This window comes from Barbus barbus, assembly GCF_936440315.1.
Source record: "Barbus barbus genome assembly, chromosome: 38".
In the NCBI taxonomy this organism is placed as follows: Eukaryota; Metazoa; Chordata; class Actinopteri; order Cypriniformes; family Cyprinidae; genus Barbus; species Barbus barbus.
The window spans coordinates 14190346-14210152 of NC_136716.1; the positions used below are offsets into that span (position 1 = coordinate 14190346).

Below are 19807 nucleotides of genomic sequence, written 5' to 3' on the forward strand. Positions count from 1 at the left end.
ATGTAAGTTTTTCATCAAACCAAACTCCTAGAAATCTTATAACTTTAACTTGCTCAAGAGGATTCCCATATAATTTCAAAGAGAGGGGTATGCTTTTAAGTCGCCTTGAGAAACAAATGACCTGCGTTTTTGATACAGATAATTTAAACCCCCATTTATTAGCCCACTTTTCAACTTCCTCTATTGCCTTTTGCATTTTTTTATGAACATATGATATATTGCGACCTCTAGTCCACAAAGCCCCATCATCTGCATATAAAGATTTTCCAATATTCTGTTCAACTTGTGAAAAGATGCCATTAATCATTATGTTGAATATTAATGGACTGCACACACTACCTTGTGGTGTTCCATTCTCCACTGTATGCATTCTAGAGTATTCTTCACCTACTTTAACTTGTATTTTTCTGTCAAATAAAAAGTTCTGAACCCAGTTATATGCTCTACCACTAATTCCTAAAGACTTTAACTTGATTAATAATCCTTCTTTCCAGAGCATATCATATGCCTTTTCCACATCAAAGAAGATAGCTACTACTACTTCTTTGTTTGTCTGTGCTTTCCTAATGTCTGATTCTAGACATAATACAGAGTCCATTGTATTCCTGCCCTTACGGAATCCACTCTGATAAGGAGACAACAGATTTTTACTCTCTAAAAAATATGTTATTCTTTCTGTAATTATTCTTTCCATTGTTTTACATAATTGAGAAGTAAGTGCAATAGGCCTATAACTAGAAGGATCTGATGGGTTTTTTCCAGGTTTAAGAATAGGTACTATTATTGCTTGTTTCCATACTGAAGGGAGTTGACCAGTTTCCCATACTAGGTTAAATAATTTTAGTACTTTTTCCAGTGTATTATCTGTCATATTTGCCAGCATTTTATAACACACTCCATCTCTTCCTGGAGTGGTCTGCCGAGCAGTTTTGATTGCTCTTTTTAACTCAAACATGTTTATAGGCAAATCTAATAAACTATCTGACATCTCATCTTTCTTTACCAAATTAGGATAATTCATTAATGTGTTACTCCTACACTGTTTTGCTTCTTCTGAAAGATTATCTGCGCTATGAACTTTCTTAAATGTTTCTACTAGAAGTTCAGCCTTATCTAAATTGGTGACAGCCATTTTGACTTTGCCTATAATCACTGGTAACTCATAATTCCTTCTAATCCCCCCCATTTTCCTAATCATATTCCATACATCTGACAGATGTACTGTTCTTCCAATACTATCACAGTACTGTTTCCAAAAAATACGCTTTTGTGTTTTTATTGTTTTCCTTACTACTGCCTGGGCGCTTTTATACTGAATCAAAGCCTCCATAGAATGCTGCTTTTTAAGTTTCTTAAATGCTTTATTCCTTACTTTTATAGCTGCTTTACAATCATCATTCCACCAAGGTACATTCTTTACATGTCTTATTCCTGTTGTTTTAGGTATAGTTTGTTCAGCCGACTGAATTATTTCATTAACTAACTTACTATTGAATATATTTACGTCCATCTGGTTTTCTTCTTGCAGAGTCATACATCTATCTTCACAAATTACTCGAAAGACTTCCCAATCTACTTTCTCCAACTTCCATCTAGGACTTCTATTTTCTTTTTCATGACATATTTTTGTACCAACCGTAGTCACTACCGGATAATGATCACTCCCTATTGTAGTATATTTGTTTACATTCCATGTAGTAATCCCTGCAATAACAGAAGACACAAATGTTAGGTCAAGTGCAGTTTCTGTATTTTGTATACTGTTATATCGTGTTCCCTCTCCATTATTAATACACACCAAGTGATTATCATCAATGAATTCTTCAATTATTTGTCCATTCACATCAGTATTATTACTTCCCCATAATGTATTATAGGAATTAAAATCACCACACCACACTACTTTGTCATGCAAATAACCTACAACAGCTTCTAAAATAACTTGACTTAATTTTTCACATGGATTATAATAATTAACAATATCTATACTCCCTCTTTCGGTCCATATCTTAGTTATGATTGATTCATACTCTTTATTTATTTGTTCTACCTTATATTTCATCCCATTTTGTATAAATGTTGCTACTCCTCCTCCTCTGCCAGATTCTCTATCTCTTCTAATTATACTATAACCATTTATTATATAATCCAACTGTGGTTTTAACCATGTTTCCTGAATACATATTACATTAGGTTTCACTGTTAACATATCGATGTATTTCTTAAGCTCTTGGCCATTTGCAATTAGACTCCTTGCATTCCACTGTAGTATGGTCAGTAACATTAAGAAAATCCAACACATGCCTGAGAAGATTGTGTCTCTTCAGTAAGGGAGTCTCTTACGGTCTCCCATTGCAGCCCTTTAACATCTAGATATCTCTCTGCAGATTTAACAATTATTTTAATCCTTTCATTTCTACTTTTTGTCTGTGCAGAGCAATTTATTATTTCTGCCATGAACATTACAAAATCATTCTTTTTCACTATCAAAGTTTCCTCCTTCAATTTATTACATCCTTGACATTTCTTTCCTTGATTAATTTCTTTCCTGATAATTTCTGATTGCTTAACTACTGTCACATTCCCTGAGACTTTCTTTGCAGCTTCTGCATAACTGATTCCCTGAACAACCTTGATTCGTTGCACTTCGGTCTGCCTCTTACTAACTTCACATCCTCTGTAAGCGGCACTGTGTTCCCCCCCACAATTACAACACTTCAGCTTTGTACCCTCCTGGCATTTTCCATACTCATGTTCTCCACTACATTTTCCACATCTCTGCTTTCCCTTGCATACCGCAGCTATATGCCCATATCTCTGACATTTAAAACATCTGATTGGAGGGGGAATATACAATCTTACGTCATAGCACATAAAGCCAATGTACACTTTTTCTGGAAGTTTTTCCTGATCAAAGTTGATCATCACCGATAGACTATCCTGCATATTACCATTTCTGTTAATTTTAAGACGTCTAACTTCATTTACTCTAGCATTTGTTATGTTTCTCTTCACATCATCAACTGATACGTTTACCGGAATCCCAGTAATGACTCCTTTTGTAAATTTCTTGTAAGTCTTGGAACATTCCACTTTCTTTCTGTTGATTATGTTCATTTTGATTGCTTTCCCTTGCTGTTTCTCATCCTTACACACAATCATCAGGGCTCCATTTCTTAGTACTTTAGCACTCTTTATTTCACCTATTTCCTTATTTAACGATTTTGTTAGTTGAATTGGATTCATACCTCCAAACGAGTCCCCTTCGTCCATAAGTTTTGCAAAAATTACATACTCCTCCCTCCGCTTCTCCTCCGTATTTGATCCCCTGTCTGAATCACTTTCATCGGTTTTGTTTTTCCTTTTCTTTTTCCGTTTATTATTCCTAACCGACTCCCAGCTTTCGTATATCCCGCCACCTACTTCCATCTCTCCTAGTTCATTTCCTGATCCGTCACTTCCTTCCACACGCTCCTGTCCATTCACAGTCCAGCTGTTGCCAACCACCCTGGGAATCGACATCTCCCCCTCCTCCATCTTCCGCTCCGCCTCAACCGCTGCACACTTCCTGCTTTCACCTGGTCCTGGAGTAGGGCTACGCGTCCAAACTGTTTTTATTTTCAGGCTAAACGCGTTTTACTATCTGCGTTCAACGAGGCAGGCGGGCGGAAGTAATCTTGAACCTGATTGGACAGTTAACTAAAGTAGGGCGGGATCAAAGTGTAATCCTAAAACACCATTGGCGGTTACATAATCAATCATATGCCACACCTGCCCTTATTCTACGAAATTACGCTTTATTATGAGGTCTACCGGGAGACGTAAATAAATCCTAATAACACTTTTCATTGTTGTTAGCGAATAAAATGTTATTTTCTAAGAGGTAAAGTTTCGTGAATGAATGAATCGTTCCTCTCTAGGGTTCAGACAACACCTGTCTTTCCTGTTCTAGAAGCACATGACCGCCAGGTTGTTTTTTTCTTTTTACTATTTGAATATCTTGCCTATTTATCTCTAGTAACTTGATTTGATCCGTCTCGACACGCTAGTCCTTGTTGTCTCACTCAGTGGTTTTCTTAAGTGAGGAAATGTATATGGCAGACTGGTTTGACAGGTTTGAATTAGACAATGCCTCATGGCTGCAACTAAGGTTCAGTTTCTACACAACACAATGAAAAATGTTCAGTCGATCTGTTCAGAACAAAGAACTATAGACATTTTATAGGCAGTGGTAAGTTGAAAGAAAGAAAGAAAGAAAGAAAGAAAGAAGCAATTGTTTACCACTTGAAAAAAAGGCAGTGAGCCAGAGCTGCTCTTCATTCTGACATGCGTACAGGGCCCAGCTCTCAAACATAAATAATATACAATGTCGATTTAACACTTGAGTAATTAGGAAAGAACGCAACACCATTCAACCAAGAACTATTCCTATAGCATCCCCTCGTGGTCGACATACGAGATTGCACTACTAAAAAGAACTACACAATATTTTTAAGTCAAATTTGGTAAGTGCTCATTTCTACTTGTCCTTCATAATATAATTTAGGTTCAACCATGAAATTCTATTGAAATCAAATTAAATAATAATAACAGCACATCCTCTTGCAGTTTAGCATGATTGATTATTTAAACCAACAAAAGTATTAATGTAAAACAAAAATGAAAACATGAAAAAACATTTGCGCAACCTTTAGGCCATCCAAGATGTAAATGAGCTTGTTTCTTCATCAAAAGAGCTTTTGTGAAATTTAGTATTGCATTACTTGTTCCCCAATGGATCCACTGGGTGCCGTCAGATTGAGAGTCTAAACAGCTGATAAAAGCATCCACAAGTAATCCACACGACTGCAGTCCATCAATGTCTTGAGAAGTGAAAATCTGTGTTTTTAATAAGCAAATCCATTTTTGCAAATTTTGTTTTGTTTTTTTTTGCTTCAAACTGTTTCTTCCGGCTACAATATGTGTCCTCTATTCATAATATTGCTTTCTATTGGTGAATAAAAGTCTCATCTGAATCAGGAGAGAACTATGCACAGATCAAGCACCATTTACAAGCAAAAACAATCCAATAAATTTGTAAACAAATATGTCAGAGTATTTTAATGTGAGAGGACAACAGGGGATATTATTATGTTATTTTATTATCATTATATTTTATTATTATAAGCTTGTATTTCAGACAGAAGCGATGGTTTAAAGATAAAACTTTAATGATGGATTTGTTTCTTACAAACATGCAGCTTTTCACTTCACAAGACATTAATTGATGGACTGGAGTCAGATGGATTACTTGTGGATTATTATGATGCTTTTATCAGCTGTTTGACTTTGAACTCTCATTCTGATGGCACCCATTCTCTACAGTGTATCTGCATTGGTGAACAAGTGATGCAATGCTAAATTTCTCAAAATCTGTTATGATAAAGAAACAAACTTAATTACATCTTGGATGGTCTGAGGGCGAGTACATTTTCAGCCATTTTTTTTTTCTACACTATTACTGTTGTTGGTCCAAATAAAACATGTATGAGTGATTCTCAGCATATATAGCAAAACCCTCTGAAGAATCAATCAAACTAAACTGCTCCAAACGGCAGGGGTACGTTTTCATCCTGGCATCTGATTTAGTCCTATAAAATGTTGAATATTATATCAAAGATCAGTTTGCATATTTTTTTAGCCTTTGTAATACTTTCAGCAGATCTTTCATCAAATTTAAATTTTTGGGGGAACTATTCCTTTAGTTAAAGATTTATTGGTAGTATTTTAGAATAGCCTATTATAGTAAGAGCGTGACTTGTAGCATTTGCACTATAGCACAGGTAAAGGAGTGCACTGATTCTGGAAAATGTAATAAGCCACCAACAGTGCTCATAGGATAAAGGCCACAGACAATCACTGTGCTGATGCACCTGCTTCCATTGTTAGAATAAACAGTGTGTGCTCAATAAGTGAATTAACATGACATTGAAAGCTGAGAGGTCATGTAAAAGGTTCAGAGCATTAACAGAGTCCAGCATGTGGACATTTCTTGTATAATTTATAGCTTTGTTTAATGTATTTGTAATAATTGTCATAATGAACTCATAATTTTAATAAAAGCTTATCATCTATTCATAAGTAGAGTCAGAGTACATTAGGTCTTTTCTTCCCAGTCCTCTCTACAATGTTAAAATAAGTGGAAAGTGAAATAAATAACTGAAATGACAATTACTACATTTAATTAATTAGCAATGTACTTAATGTGTTAATTTAAATGCACCTCTGGTCAATCACTTAAATACACAATAACTTAATCAAGGTAACTCAGGTCTCCCAACTAAAATCAGTGCATTTCTGCTTGACCAACATGAAGACCAGGATGCTGCTTTTGAAACAATCTGTATTGTATAAAGTGCTAAGAAAATATATGTGACTTTACAGACTTTGAAATCTGGAATAGGCTAACTCAGATTTTAATGCAACTGAAAATATGTATGACCTGCATTCAGACTGCTGTCCACCACACTCTCCATCACATTTGGCAGGGCTGGCACAAATTTGCATAGAAAACCAGACAGAAATCTGGTCTAAATGTGGAGAGACATAAACAACCCCCAAAAAATCCTCACAGCTGTAATTGCTGCTGTGTTTAAAACTAGCACATGCTAACTTCGTTTTATATTAGATGAACAAAACATGGGATTTGTACCATTTTAACAAAACATTTTTCAGTAGGCCTATGTAGCCTATCAACCGAAGAGAAGGCTCTGTTTTTCTGAAGGTTCTACTGAATAGTGTTCTGTTTACTCGGCCATTCAAAAAGTGCGCGCACAAGTATCTTTTCCCAGAATTCCCCAGATTCACTTGTTTCAGTGAGTCATACTGTATCAGGTCCTTTCTGCGTTCATCTCTGTGACTTGCACATGCACTGGCTCCACATGTCCAGTAGATGTCAGTAGATGATTGGGTTTCAATTCCAGATACTGAAACGCAATATTTCTCAAAAGCTGTTGTTAAGCGAGAACTGAGAATCGTAAATCAGACTTTTCAGTGAGTACGTCAAGCACAATGTATTTCTACTCAAAAAAGACAAACAAACTGCCAACATTCACAAAGATTCCTACTTCAGACTAATTCAAACCAGTGGCCGGAATGACCCGACAGTAGCCGAGTCGAGCCGAAGCGAGCCCCGGAGTAACCCGGATTGAGGTGTGTGAGGAAGGCTGAGCTTCGCTGCTCTGTAGATAGGGGCAGAGTTTTGGTGTATGTGTGAGTAGGAGATGGACCGAGGGAGGTCTACTGACTAGCAGAGGCGAAGAGCGACTCCAATAGCCAGAACTATTGAAATAATATACGCGATCGGGTCGTCGATAGCCCACTCCAAATACAAAATAAGTCGCCCATCTTTCACATCTACTTCACACACACTAACACGGCATTGATGGTAATGTATGCAAGGAAACAACCGAGACTCGGCGATGGGTAAAGAGCTCTATTTTATACTCCGATTTTCCTTCTCCGCTTTGACAATCCGCCATTTTTAACCAAACCAAAATAAGTAGAAACTTAAGGAAGCCGATTCAGCTGTTGCAATTTCTACCACTATCCGTGCAGATGGTAACTGTTCCTCTGTCTCTTTTTCTTGTTTTATTTTGTAGGTGCACCGACCGAAGGGATTCTCAGCCCTATCAGGTAGATCTGAAACAAATAAGATTAAAATAGGGTAAATCTAGTGCAGGCTTTTGAAGCAAGTTAGGCCTCTGTGCGCAAAACACAGCGAAAAGTGCCTCATTATCACCAGGTTCGGTTTAAAATGACACACAAATTTACATTACACTGTAAACATAAATTTGTGCAGTCATAAGTCGCCTACCCGTCGAATTTATCATGTTTTAAATGCGCTCAGTGCGCTAGCGACTTTAACAGGCTAACGCTAGCTCGCTAGCGGCTACATCACAGGCCTGTGTGCCACAACGATTTACTTCGAAATTACCAACATAATAACGTTTATAATCATCATTTTAAGGTTTAAATTATGCTACTTTAAAGAAGCGGTTGTATACGTAAATACGAATTCAGTGGTACGAGGTTGTTTATAAACAGTCGTCTTGATAGTTGTTAGAGAGTGCAACCAAATCCCAATAAAACGATTCTAATTAAAATCTAGAACATCAAGAGATGCTAAATTATATGTAGGACTGTAAACATAATTCTTTTAGGCTTTCCTGTGCTCGGTTTAGTCTTGAATTAATGTACAGTATGTTATTGACAAACATTATCGTGCTATGAAATATTGTCGTGTTTTGGAACATGTTAGATGATTGCTAGCTGGTCAGTAGCTGGTATATCATCTTAGACCAGCAATAAATGAGCTGGTCAGGTAGCTAATAACCATTGTAGACCAGCTTTAAACCAGCTCTCATGTACACTGCATGTGAGAGAAAGTAATTTTGCAGCAGAGTTAAATGTAGGAATGTCATGTTTTGACAGACTCTTAAGTACTCATCCAAGAGTCACCCTGATCACCGACATGAGAAGATGCGTGACGGTAACGACGCCACTCCACCGTGCAAGATGCTGCGGCGATCAGACAGTCCAGAAAACAAACACATGGACAGCACCAGCCATGGCAGAGCAAAAGCCATCCATCCACACCGGGGGAGAGACAGAGAAGGAGGTAAGAGGGGAGACCTAGAGTCATATTGATAATTTGATAAGAGGCACAGATCTGAGGCTGATACTGATGCCTAGATCGATAACACAAATTTTACCACGTTATTAATTAGTCAATAAGTGTTTCTATGTAAACACTAGTCAGATAAATTCTGTATGAAGTGATCAGATTGCTGTCTTTAAGGTAAAAAGACATTCAATGAAATCACACTTCCAGTAGTGGCACCAGCTTCAACCATTTACAAGCACCCTGTTATCCAACCTTATGAATTATGCCATTTCTGAGAGGAAAATGCAATGCTTGGTCTGTGAGTAGAGTGTGCTTTTATCATTCTTCATGTTCAGGTTCTGTACATCAATTTTTTTTTCATCAGATCAGGTACAAGCATGATTTTTTTTTTTTTTTTTTTTTTTTTCCAGTATTCAGTTTTTTTTCAGAAACTTTTTTGCTTTCTACATCTGAAGACTGTTTTATCGTTAAGAAAAAATGAGCAGGCTTGAAAGACCACAAACTTCTGAAATCAGACATTGTGCTATATCAAGAATGATTTCCTTATCATTAAAATATTTTGTTCTTCACAATTCTTTTTGCTTCTGTAGCAAGGTCTGCCGAATGTTATTTGTATTGGCAACATTGTAAGGACACATTTTTTCAGTTTTGCTAGATTGATTGTTTAGTTTAAATATTTAGACATATGTATGATCCAAAAATGAAAATTCTGATTTACTCACCCTCAAGTTGTTCCAAACCTGTATGCTTTTTTCTTCTTCTTAAGCAAAGCACAAAAGATAGTATTTTGAAATATTTTCCTGGGAACCAAATATTTTTAGTGAACACTGACGTTTGTTTTATGAACAAAAAAAATACATATATTTTTTTTTTTGTGTTTCGGGTTCTTTATCCTTATAAAACTCAAGCTTAGAGTCTTTGAGCACTTTATAGGCCATGCTTGTAAGATTGATTTTGCAGTAAGATTAGCTGTAAATAGAGAATATGGTCATAAGATTTACCCACACTACCTCATATTTTTACCAAATGTTGAGATGTTGACATCAACAAAATAATTTATGAGAATTGCCAGAAGAAGCCTAAGTCGTATTTTACAAGGTTTCCCCAAAAAATTAAGGTTAACTCTGTGCCACCAAATTTAACCAAAGGTTTCCTTAAAACACTCTCTGCCATTGGCTGGATGAAGAGAGAGCCCTGTTCCAAGCTTATGATTTTGGTTGATCTAATGTTGTAATGTCAGGCTTGCAAATGCAGTTTAGTTGAGTTTAATTTCCATTTAAATATTCTTTAAACAATATTTAATGCCATATTTTCTCATTTAATTAATTTTACATACATTTCTTCTGCTGCTTCAGCAGTTAATATTGTTGACTTCTTAATATTGAAAATCACCGATTGAGTTATGGGAAATTCACACAAAGAAAGATAACTATATTAGTGTACACGCCAACAAACAGGGCTGGGGAGTAATGCATGTAACGGCGTTACGCATTTAAAATACAAAATGAGTAACTGTATTTCGTTATAATTACATTTTAAATGGGTGGTAATCAAATTAGTTACATCCAAAAAGTATTTTAGATTGCCAAAGTGATTACTTTGAATTTTAATGTAATTTCTTAATTTAATATTTAAGTAAACAGTTTGGGATTTTAACCAATAAGGCAACCGATTCTCCGTTTTGAAAAAACAAAAACTGCATGCAGCAGTTCATTTAGCAGCTCGTAGTGAGAGTGCATACGACGACACAGCAGAAAGTCATTCGCGTAATGCATTTCTCTCATGGAAATATAAAAAGTTATTTTATAAATCTTAAAAAGGACGAACATCTCAGTGCAGTGCAATGCCTACCTGCAACAAAACTTCTATCAGCATCGAAGGATACAAGTTAAACACAAAAAGCATCTTGAGGGAAGTTGTTCTTGTTCTTTGAAAAATTTTATCCAGTAACTTGTTTTTCTATTTTCTCATTTTGGGTGTTGAATGGTTATTACGTTTAATATTTCTAAGAATTTAATTGACAAATGACACCGAATTCTCCTATAATTCACACTTTGAATTCAGTTAACAGATCCATACGAATCATGCATGAAAGTTTATGAAGTCAAACGATAGCTTCGTGCGCTTTACAGATTAACTTGAAGTCTTTATTCATTCGAAAATGTTCAAGAATAGATAATCTTTGGTGCGGTAATGCGAGTTCATGATTCGATTCGTGAACAGATGATTCTTTTGAATCAATCTTTTAAAGGAATAATTTATTTGGTGGTGGACGAGGAGACACCACCCCTCACAATGTAGAGCGCTTTGAGTGCTTAGAAAAGCAGAAAAGCGCTATATAAATGTAATGAGTTATTATTTTGTTTAATGTAACGAAACCAGTGTGAATGGTTCACATTAAACTGGATAGATCTGGGGAATGTTTCCCAAAAGCATCGTTAGCGAACTGTAGTTGTTAAATTACATTGAACTATAACAGCATTAAGTATACTTGTGACCGTTGTTGCTTTGAGAAACGAGCCCTGTCAATTTTGACTCTTTTGTGACGATCGCTTCTCCATAGAGAGGATTATGAAGTAATCACTTAAAGTTTGGTCTCTTCATTAAACAAATTGGTTGCATAACTTTGAGAACTGGGCCTGTTGTTAGCCAGTTGGCTACTTTTATGATATGTTTGGTGTGTTTGGATTTGTTTTGAAGCTTGGAATGCAGCATGAAACGGCACGGAATCCCTTTCATTGTATTCAAATTGAATTTATATTGATTGGTAGATTTAAATGACTTTTTTTTTTTTTTTTTTTTTTTTTTCTCATAGAAATGCTGTGGAAAACTGATGTTAAAAAAAATGCAAAGAAAACCAATCTTATGACTGGAAGATGTTACTTTTATTTAGAGTTGGAGAACAAAAACAAGACATCGAGTTAACATGTTCCTTTGTGTTACATAGCTTAAGTAATTCAAAGTATTTTAAAGTATTTAGATTAAGTTACTAAACCGGAGTAATCTAACGAAATACATTACTGATTACTTTTTAAAGCATGTATTTTGTAATCTGTAGTGAAATAGATTTTAAAAGTAACCTTCCCAGACCTGCCATATTATAAGCGAGCACCGTAGTTATGTTGTCTGCTGCTTTAAATATTTGAGCTTGTCAAAGTCAGATGGACTCTGATTGGCTGTATTCATTGTTCATCAGTTGATAACAAATCATTTTGAAATTGATTGCAACAATATTGTTCCTGTGTCATATTCCCGTCTTTCGGATGAGACGTTAAACCGAGGTCCTGACTCTCTGTGGTCATTAAAAATCCCAGGATGTCTTTCGAAAAGAGTAGAGGCGTGACCTCGGCATCCTGGCCAAATTTCCCCATTGGTCTCTGACCATCATGGCCTCCTAATCATCCCCTTACACTGATTGGCTTCATCACTCTGTCTCCTCTCCACCAGTAAGCTGTGTGTGGTGGGCGTTCTGACGCACTATGGCTGCCGTCGCATCATCCAGGTGGATGCTGCACACTGGTGGTGGAGGAGACACCACCCCTCACAATGTAGAGCGCTTTGAGTGCTTAGAAAAGCAGAAAAGCGCTATATAAATGTAATGAATTATTATTATATTGTTATTTTTATATTTTCATTGGCCAGGTTTCCATCCAATGAGTCAAAGAGAACAAAATAGTCAATTCCTGGTAAACTGGCACTATATATCACTAAGAAAAGTAGGAGAAGCCACTGAATATAATAATTTTCATATATAATAAATTAATTGCACCTCAGAGTGAGCAGACGAAACAAAATAAATAGCGGTCATTGCTTTAGGTGAAACTGCTCTTTGGGAACGCAGTCGTGTGACAGTTCTGGGAGGTAATTATACAGAAATACTTTAATAGACTTCTGCTTGTGCATTTCAAAATGACCATAACATTTCAGATGCTGTGGAAAAAGAGCGGTCCGCTGGTTTGTCAGGTTTTGCCGTCCCATCGTGCATAGTCACATGACTTTTTATGCGCATGGAGGAATTTAATCGGCGAATGCGTTTCCATCTCCCATTATTCGCTTTAACCCTTTTTTGCCAAAAACCACCTTAAAAGCGAGCGTAAAAGCTTTTTTGCAAATTTTAATTAGAAATTTGGCGTTTCCATTAATTGTTTCTGATGCTTCAAAATGCGCATAAAAACAGGGTGATGGAAACATCTATTGTGTCATTAACATTCTTTATAGTTATCGTGCTTCGTGAACCAGCTTTTAGTCCTGCCTGATATTGTCACTTCAGATAAAATATTGTCATTTCTTTTGTCAATCTATTAGTTTTTATCTACTTGCATCACAAGACGTCTTGACCTGCTGCATATAAAGGCAGTTGAATCTAATCACTACATGCTGATTTGCTACTCTTATCTAGATAATGAGTAGATAATGAGATTGCTGCCAAATGTATCATCTAACTGAACAGAGACAGCAGCATACTTTGAATTGAATCAGACTGTTGTGGAAGCTGTACACTGCATCAGATCTCGTTCAACTAAGGATTCTAGCCTATTTAAATTTAATGTTATACAAGGGAAGTTGCAGTAGTTAGGAGTATGTTATTCTCTGTTTTGAGTTTTTCAAAAAGACTTTTGGAGTTCATTCTTCAAAAGTGATGAATCTACTTGATTTGTTGCCTGGCTCTTTGCCATTTATAGAATGTTTTCATTATTTTTTTAGTACTACATCTTATGAATCTTGGTGGTGTAAAAAATGTTTCCATCATTCATATTTACCAGATCTGTTATATGACAAGTCTTGCATCTTGTGAAAGAGCCACTCGAAGCAGTTAAAAAGGATAACTGCTATATAGAAGTATGCTGACAGCATAATTAATTAGTTCGATGTTATATATGCATTTGCAATAAGCATAAATACTAAAAGCAGCTGAGCCATATCTCCAACTTGAATATTGTTCTTTCGATTCAGTTCAGTTTTGCCCTTGATTCAATTGAATACAGATTTATTTGGACGTTTCAGGTACATGTACATTTTCTTAAGGAAAATCTCTCATCTAATGCTATAAATTACACAATAATATTAAAAGTTAAAATCGACAACTGAGCCCACATTATTACATTTAAGTGCCATGTAATTTTATGTGCAGCATTCAACACTAAAATAACTCAAACGATATATACACACATTTACATTGCACATAATTGTATCACCTTTCTAATGATATAATTGTTTCTTTAATTTGTTGAAATATAATCATTTAAACAGTGGCTTTCAAATAGTTCTGTTGACAGATTAAATCAAACATGCATACATGTAATATTAATCATTTCTGAGGCCTCACCAACGGGCAAAAAATTAAGGAATATGCAGTATAGTGTATAGATATTTAATGTTTGTCTGTAGCATTATTTTTCTAGCTAATTAGGTATGGACATTGAATTACTTTTCTGATGTAAATGTAGCATTATGTGACTTGTTCACAGGATGTTTCATAATGTAAACCTCACATTTCAGCCTTTAAATAAAGAAAAGGATTAAGTCAAAATGATAATTGATTAATAAATGATTATATGCATTTTATCTGCTCCATAAATAATTCTATATAACTTATCTGAATTGTTTAAATGTGTAGAATCCACATAAGCTTGTTTTTCATCAACCGGTCAAAATTTACAGCAGGGCATGCAAATTCGGTCCATTTTTGTCCAGACAGAAACTGCACACAGACTGAATGTAAAAGTCTCTGTAAATCCACTCTCTGACACTAGGTGGCGCTTATAGAAAAGTTGAATACAGCTGATCCCCGTGAACTCCATGAACAAAGCAGTATTGCGATTTAAGAACACTTTAAGTATTACATGGAGTGAAGATGAAAACAAAATGCCATCTAATAGTTTCTGAAGACAGTCAGAACCTTCAGAGGTACATTCGTGTAATTAATGAATTCATAAATTAATTTGTATAATTCCCTAAGCACTCTTTTAAAGCCTCCCAGCTTTTCCGCCCTATTTTCACTCAAAACAAAACCACTCTGCTGCCGTGTGCACGTGAGACTGTTACTTAAAACTGCGCTTTATGCTGGACAGTATTTATTTATCGTGAGTTGTTACGGTTTTAATGATAATTCAAAAATGAAACGGTAATACTAACCGTGGGGAATTTTATCATGATTTATCGTCAAACCGGTAATAGTTACATCCCCAGTGTTACTACAGTAAAACTATGGTAAATGTGGGTGATTTGTCGATTGAAACATCTTCTAACTGGATCGTTGCACTGTTTCTGCATCAGTGTTGATGAGAATAACAGCTCCGATTTATTTGGCTTTAAACTAATTTAAATTAAAGAGACGTGATTTGTTCTGGAGAACTCTGCAGGGGTAGACAATAAGGGAAATTTGCCACGGGCCAGTGTCTTTTGAAGTTCACTGGCCCAGGTCAACGCGTCGGGTATTGATCCCAATAAACACGAAAAAGAACAGTTTGCTTGAACAACATGAATAACATTTTTTTTTTTTAAGGTAGGTTTAGTGCAAAGTGCAGCAAAACTGTGCAAAAACATGAAACAAGTGCAAATAAACCTATTGCATAGGATTCATTCTCTGTAGTCACACAGCAATTCATTACATTATGTTCATACCATAGGTTTCATACACGTTAACTTTTCTCTAACTTACTTGTCTGCATATATGGGCATTGATCTGCAGAGCTCACAGTAAACCTCTTTTTTTTTTTTCTTGATCGTAGCCCAGCTAGGGGTGGGCGATATGGGAAAAATATATCACGTTTTTTTTTTTAGAAATATCACGATTTTATCACGATTCTTTGTCATGTTGGTTTTACAAGTTGTCTGAGCATTACAGCCAAAAGACAAAGCCTTTCAAGGTAACAAAAAAAAAAAAAAAAAGACATGGCAGATATTAAGGCCAAAGTGGGCGAAGATAAAAATCTTCGTCATCATTCTATCTTTCTTATTAAAAAATAAGAACAAAGATACACATTACAAATACACACAATATACAAATAAAACAAACAGTGCTTTATTTTCAGGTACAATATGTGTATTTAGCAATGAAATTGAATGAACAAATATAAAAATAAAACACTATATAGACTGATTCCTAAAGCAACTGTATTAAAGTTTTTCAGTCAAGAATAGCGAGTGATTTTTGTCTTTGTGTTTTGTTGTTTTGTTAACGTTAAATGAATAGTTCCCCCAAAAATAAATATTCTGTCATCTGTCAATTGTCATAATGTTTTATTTTTATACCATCATTTACTCAAAAGTTGTTTTAAACCTGAATGAGTTTCTTTTTTCTGCTGAACATAAATGCTATTTTGAAGAAGGTGGAAAACCAAACAGTTGCTGGTCCACAGTGACTTCCACAGGATTTTTCTTTCCAACTATCAAAGTCAATGTAGACCAGCAACTGTTTGGTTACCCTCATTCTTCAAAATATCTTATTTTGGGTTCAGCACAAGAAATTAATAGTGGTTTGGGACAACATGTGAGTGAGTAAATAATGACAGAAATTAAATTTTAGGGTGAACTATCCCTTTAATGACAGTCGACAGCATGTTTAGTGTCCTGTCCCTTTAAGAGCTGCACGCATCTAATATACAGGCACGCATCCGTTTCTCTCTTAACTATTTACTTTCATTTTAGAGATAACCAACTGAGTCTGTATGTAAACCTTGTGTGTTTTGACAGTATTAGCGCAAAAGATAACTTAGTTGAGTAATCAGGCGCTGTTAGACAGGCTTTTTAGTGCGCGTGCTTCAGGTGTATGCGCTCAGAAAAAGCGCACGTCAGACCAGCGCGCGAATGAAACATTTAACCAACAAGGCTTGTGTGCAAATAATGTACTTTTGCGATCGTGAATAAGTGCAGTGTCCTGTCAGAGTAACTCTACTGCTGTATGTCGTGTTGTACAGTACATAGAGACGGAGGCGCCAGAACTGTATTTGACATAATGTGCGCTGTAGCACGATACTACGATATTTCTTCAAAAGCAGATCGTGGAGACATTTTTATCGTCCACGATCAAAAATCGTCATATCGCACACCCCTAAGCCCAGCCAATTCCAGCGGTCTCGCCACTGGGGCTGAAACTTTCTCTGCCTTTTCTTTTCGTATTCCCTTTCGCTTTCCCTCAATTCCTCTGGTGATTTTCTCTTCCTTGCCTTCTCTTTTTTTTTTTTACCCGGCGTTTGGCCGGGTGATTGGGGTTTCAGAAACATGTAGCCTAGCTTAATAATAGCTATAGGTAGGTGCTGAGCAGCAGTGTGCAGTTTGCGCGCGTAACCGCGGGAGCGAGCAAGGCGGTGCAGACGGAGCGCATAAACCCGCTGCATCTGTAAGGCCGTCGGGATCACGTAACGTGTTAGCGGTGGTTACCGAGACGATTTAACAGAAATCAAAACCCAGAACCACAGGTAATTAATGTGAAATTAGACTTTTTTTTTTTTTTAATCGAGGCATTATTTTTACTGGCCCCACCGGGCTAGTGGTTGGAGCGATCTGGTGGCCCTGACGGTTTTAAAAGTACGTCCGGGCCACCGGGCCAATTATATTGTCGACCTCAGCTCTGCGCTGAACTCGAGTGCTTCTTACTGGATTTCACAGCGTTTAGCGCGTGATCGCGACTGGTCACTGTAATAAACGCATTCGCTCTAAGCTCGCACTGCACTGTTTTCTTTTGAGGCGAGCAGATAAAAGGTCAGTGTGGCGCGCAGTTCAAACGAGTACCACTATTTTGTTCCGCTTTTGACATGTTTGGCGTTTAACATCTATCATGCACAACAGAGTGACAACGACTATCAGGTAGACAATGTCTTATTTATCCAGTGTTTGAGTTTGTTAAACCCCACGCTGCAAACACCTCTTAAGCACACAGAATAATGCAAGTGGGCATTTTTAATTGTTTGTTTATTTTTGTAATCGCGGCTTTGAACAATTATGTAATCGTGGCATCCATAATCGTAATCGCGATTTAGAAATTCGACTAATTGTGCAGCCCTAAGCTTAGTCTGTTTCTTATTAAAAGTAACAAATCACAGAGCTTTTCCAATTATTGTATGGGAGGTGCTCGACAAATAATGTTTAGTGTTTTATCTACACATCTGAAAATGGCATGAAGGTGTGATCTTGAGATCTACAAATTGATATTGGTTAGATTAAAATCCAGCCCAGTGGATGGAATGGGTTTTAGGTGAGTGTGATTTGCTGATGCAAGTTGAGCAGTATGAGTAACCTACAAAAAAATGCATCATTACATTCTGATGAATTTGATCAAAACCAGAAAGAAGCAAGATGGTGAATATTCTTAAACTTTTGTCATGTATGCCTAAAGCAATCACACAACAAGGTTTTCTGGTTCCTCCATAAAGGCTAATGTAAACAGTAGCTAGTTCAGACTTGTTCTACCACTCCAAAGTTTTGTTTTTGAGTGTGTACGTGTCAAATAGCTTCTAACACTTTTTTTTTTTTTTTTTTTTAATTCTTGATGAAAAGGAAAGCAGTAGTTCATGATGTATTTCTTATTCACAGGAAGTATGGGTGGGACTAGGGAATTTCAGTGTGATTTTTTTTTTTTTTTTCCCACCGTTTTTCTTAGTAGATGAAAAATTTGCTACATGCTCATCAGCTGCAGGGTTTATTTAGATTTAGGACAGTCTCTTTATGACGAGTATTTGATTGGACAAAAAAATCATGGCGAGTCATCCATGTTTTTGTTTATGTTCCTGGATCAGAGAGTCTGTTTTTTTGGGGGGGGGGTTTTGTGCATATATCTTCAAAAAAACATTCTGTGTCCATGTTGAGGAGTACATAAACTCAAAGCTAACGTGACTGGACCAAAATCCCTAAAAGTGGACATTTTGATTTCATTGAATTTTTAAATGTATATTTAGACGTAGTACATCAGTGGAGTGTTTTCCACGTTCACATTGACTTTATAATCTTGTTCCGGGAACACATCAGGAGGCAGTGAGGACTGTCTGTACCCTAAGGGCTGTCTGTATGTAGTCTAAGAGCACAGCTAAAATGCCCCGGTGAGGGTTTGTGGTTTGGCAGGGAAGATTGCAGGTCACTTAGGGTTTGCTGTGTGAATTTCTTGACCTTTCTTGTACATAGAAACACTATGGGCCTGTTTACACCTGGTCACTTTATGCATTTTCTCTGATCGGAGAGTCATCCAATCGTGAAAACACCAGGTGTAAATGGGGCTGGGTGATAAATCGATAACGATAATATCGCTATAGAATTTTCCTCAATAAAATTATATGAATGGTTCGATATAATGTTTATTCGCCAAAAGCAGACCGAAACTGTGCTAAAGGTGCCATACGGACAGTTGATCTGCGCGGATGCGTAAACTCGCTGACGAGACTCTCATGTGAGCAGTAAACGGCGCTGTGAAAGCCAATGTGAAGCGCTTGAATTCGGCAATGAACCCTAATGACTCTGTGATTTAAAATAGTTTAAAGCCAGATGAAACGGCGTTGACAAACAAGAGAAACACTGTGCAGAACTGAATATCGTCAGAAGGCTTTTCAATCTATAAGTTGCCATTTACCATGGATTTACTGTAGGAACTGCACCATGGTATTGTCAGAAATGGAGTTATTTTAGGAGTAATGGAATATAATTATAGTATTTTTCTATGATTTAAGCTATAGCATATGTGCATTTATACTAAATATTATTAGACTACTGTTATTCATACAAATACCTTAAAACCATGTAGTTATATTTTTACCATGGTGTTGAGGTGTGCTATATGTGTGGTTTTAACTGTTTATCATGATTTAAATGTATGCTACTATGGGAGACCAATGGTTAATAAAAAATAAAAAAAAATGGTCAGAATTAAATTTCACCATATAAAAATGAGGTTGCTACAATTTTTACAGATGTTACTGGTTTTGATAATGAACAAAAATTTACATCTGCATCCTAACTCAAGCTACTACTACTATCAAATATGCATTTCAAAGAGACAAAAGTGATATTAATATTATCAGGCAGCACAAACCTGTTTCTTAATTTGAAACAATATCACTCATTAGAACATTCAGAAACTAAGAAATTCATTTTTCTTTTAAGAGATTTATTTTGTTAAAGGGGTCATCGGATGCCAAATTCACTTTACAAGTT

The 19807-nt window shown here is 36.2% G+C and overlaps 2 protein-coding genes across 4 annotated transcripts in view; one reads left to right on the forward strand and one right to left on the reverse strand.

Moving 5' to 3' along the window:
• Nucleotides 1–3667, reverse strand: part of mpp7a (MAGUK p55 scaffold protein 7a) — a 180258-nt gene extending 176591 nt beyond the window's left edge. The window contains exon 1 of the mRNA XM_079398287.1: nucleotides 3579–3667. The gene's annotated coding sequence lies outside the window, so the exon portion shown is untranslated. The remainder of the gene's footprint in view (nucleotides 1–3578) is intronic.
• A 3506-nt stretch (nucleotides 3668–7173) lies between these two features.
• Nucleotides 7174–19807, forward strand: part of LOC306858039 (WW domain-containing adapter protein with coiled-coil-like) — a 40781-nt gene continuing 28147 nt past the window's right edge. For 2 of the 3 annotated variants that reach the window (XM_079398397.1, XM_079398398.1), the window contains exons 1-3: nucleotides 7174–7464; nucleotides 7641–7674; nucleotides 8473–8659. In XM_079398397.1, coding sequence (XP_079254523.1) covers nucleotides 7424–7464; nucleotides 7641–7674; nucleotides 8473–8659 — 262 coding nt within the window. In that variant the 5' untranslated portion in view covers nucleotides 7174–7423. The remainder of the gene's footprint in view (nucleotides 7465–7640; nucleotides 7675–8472; nucleotides 8660–19807) is intronic. The other variant, XM_079398399.1, reaches the window with a different exon arrangement.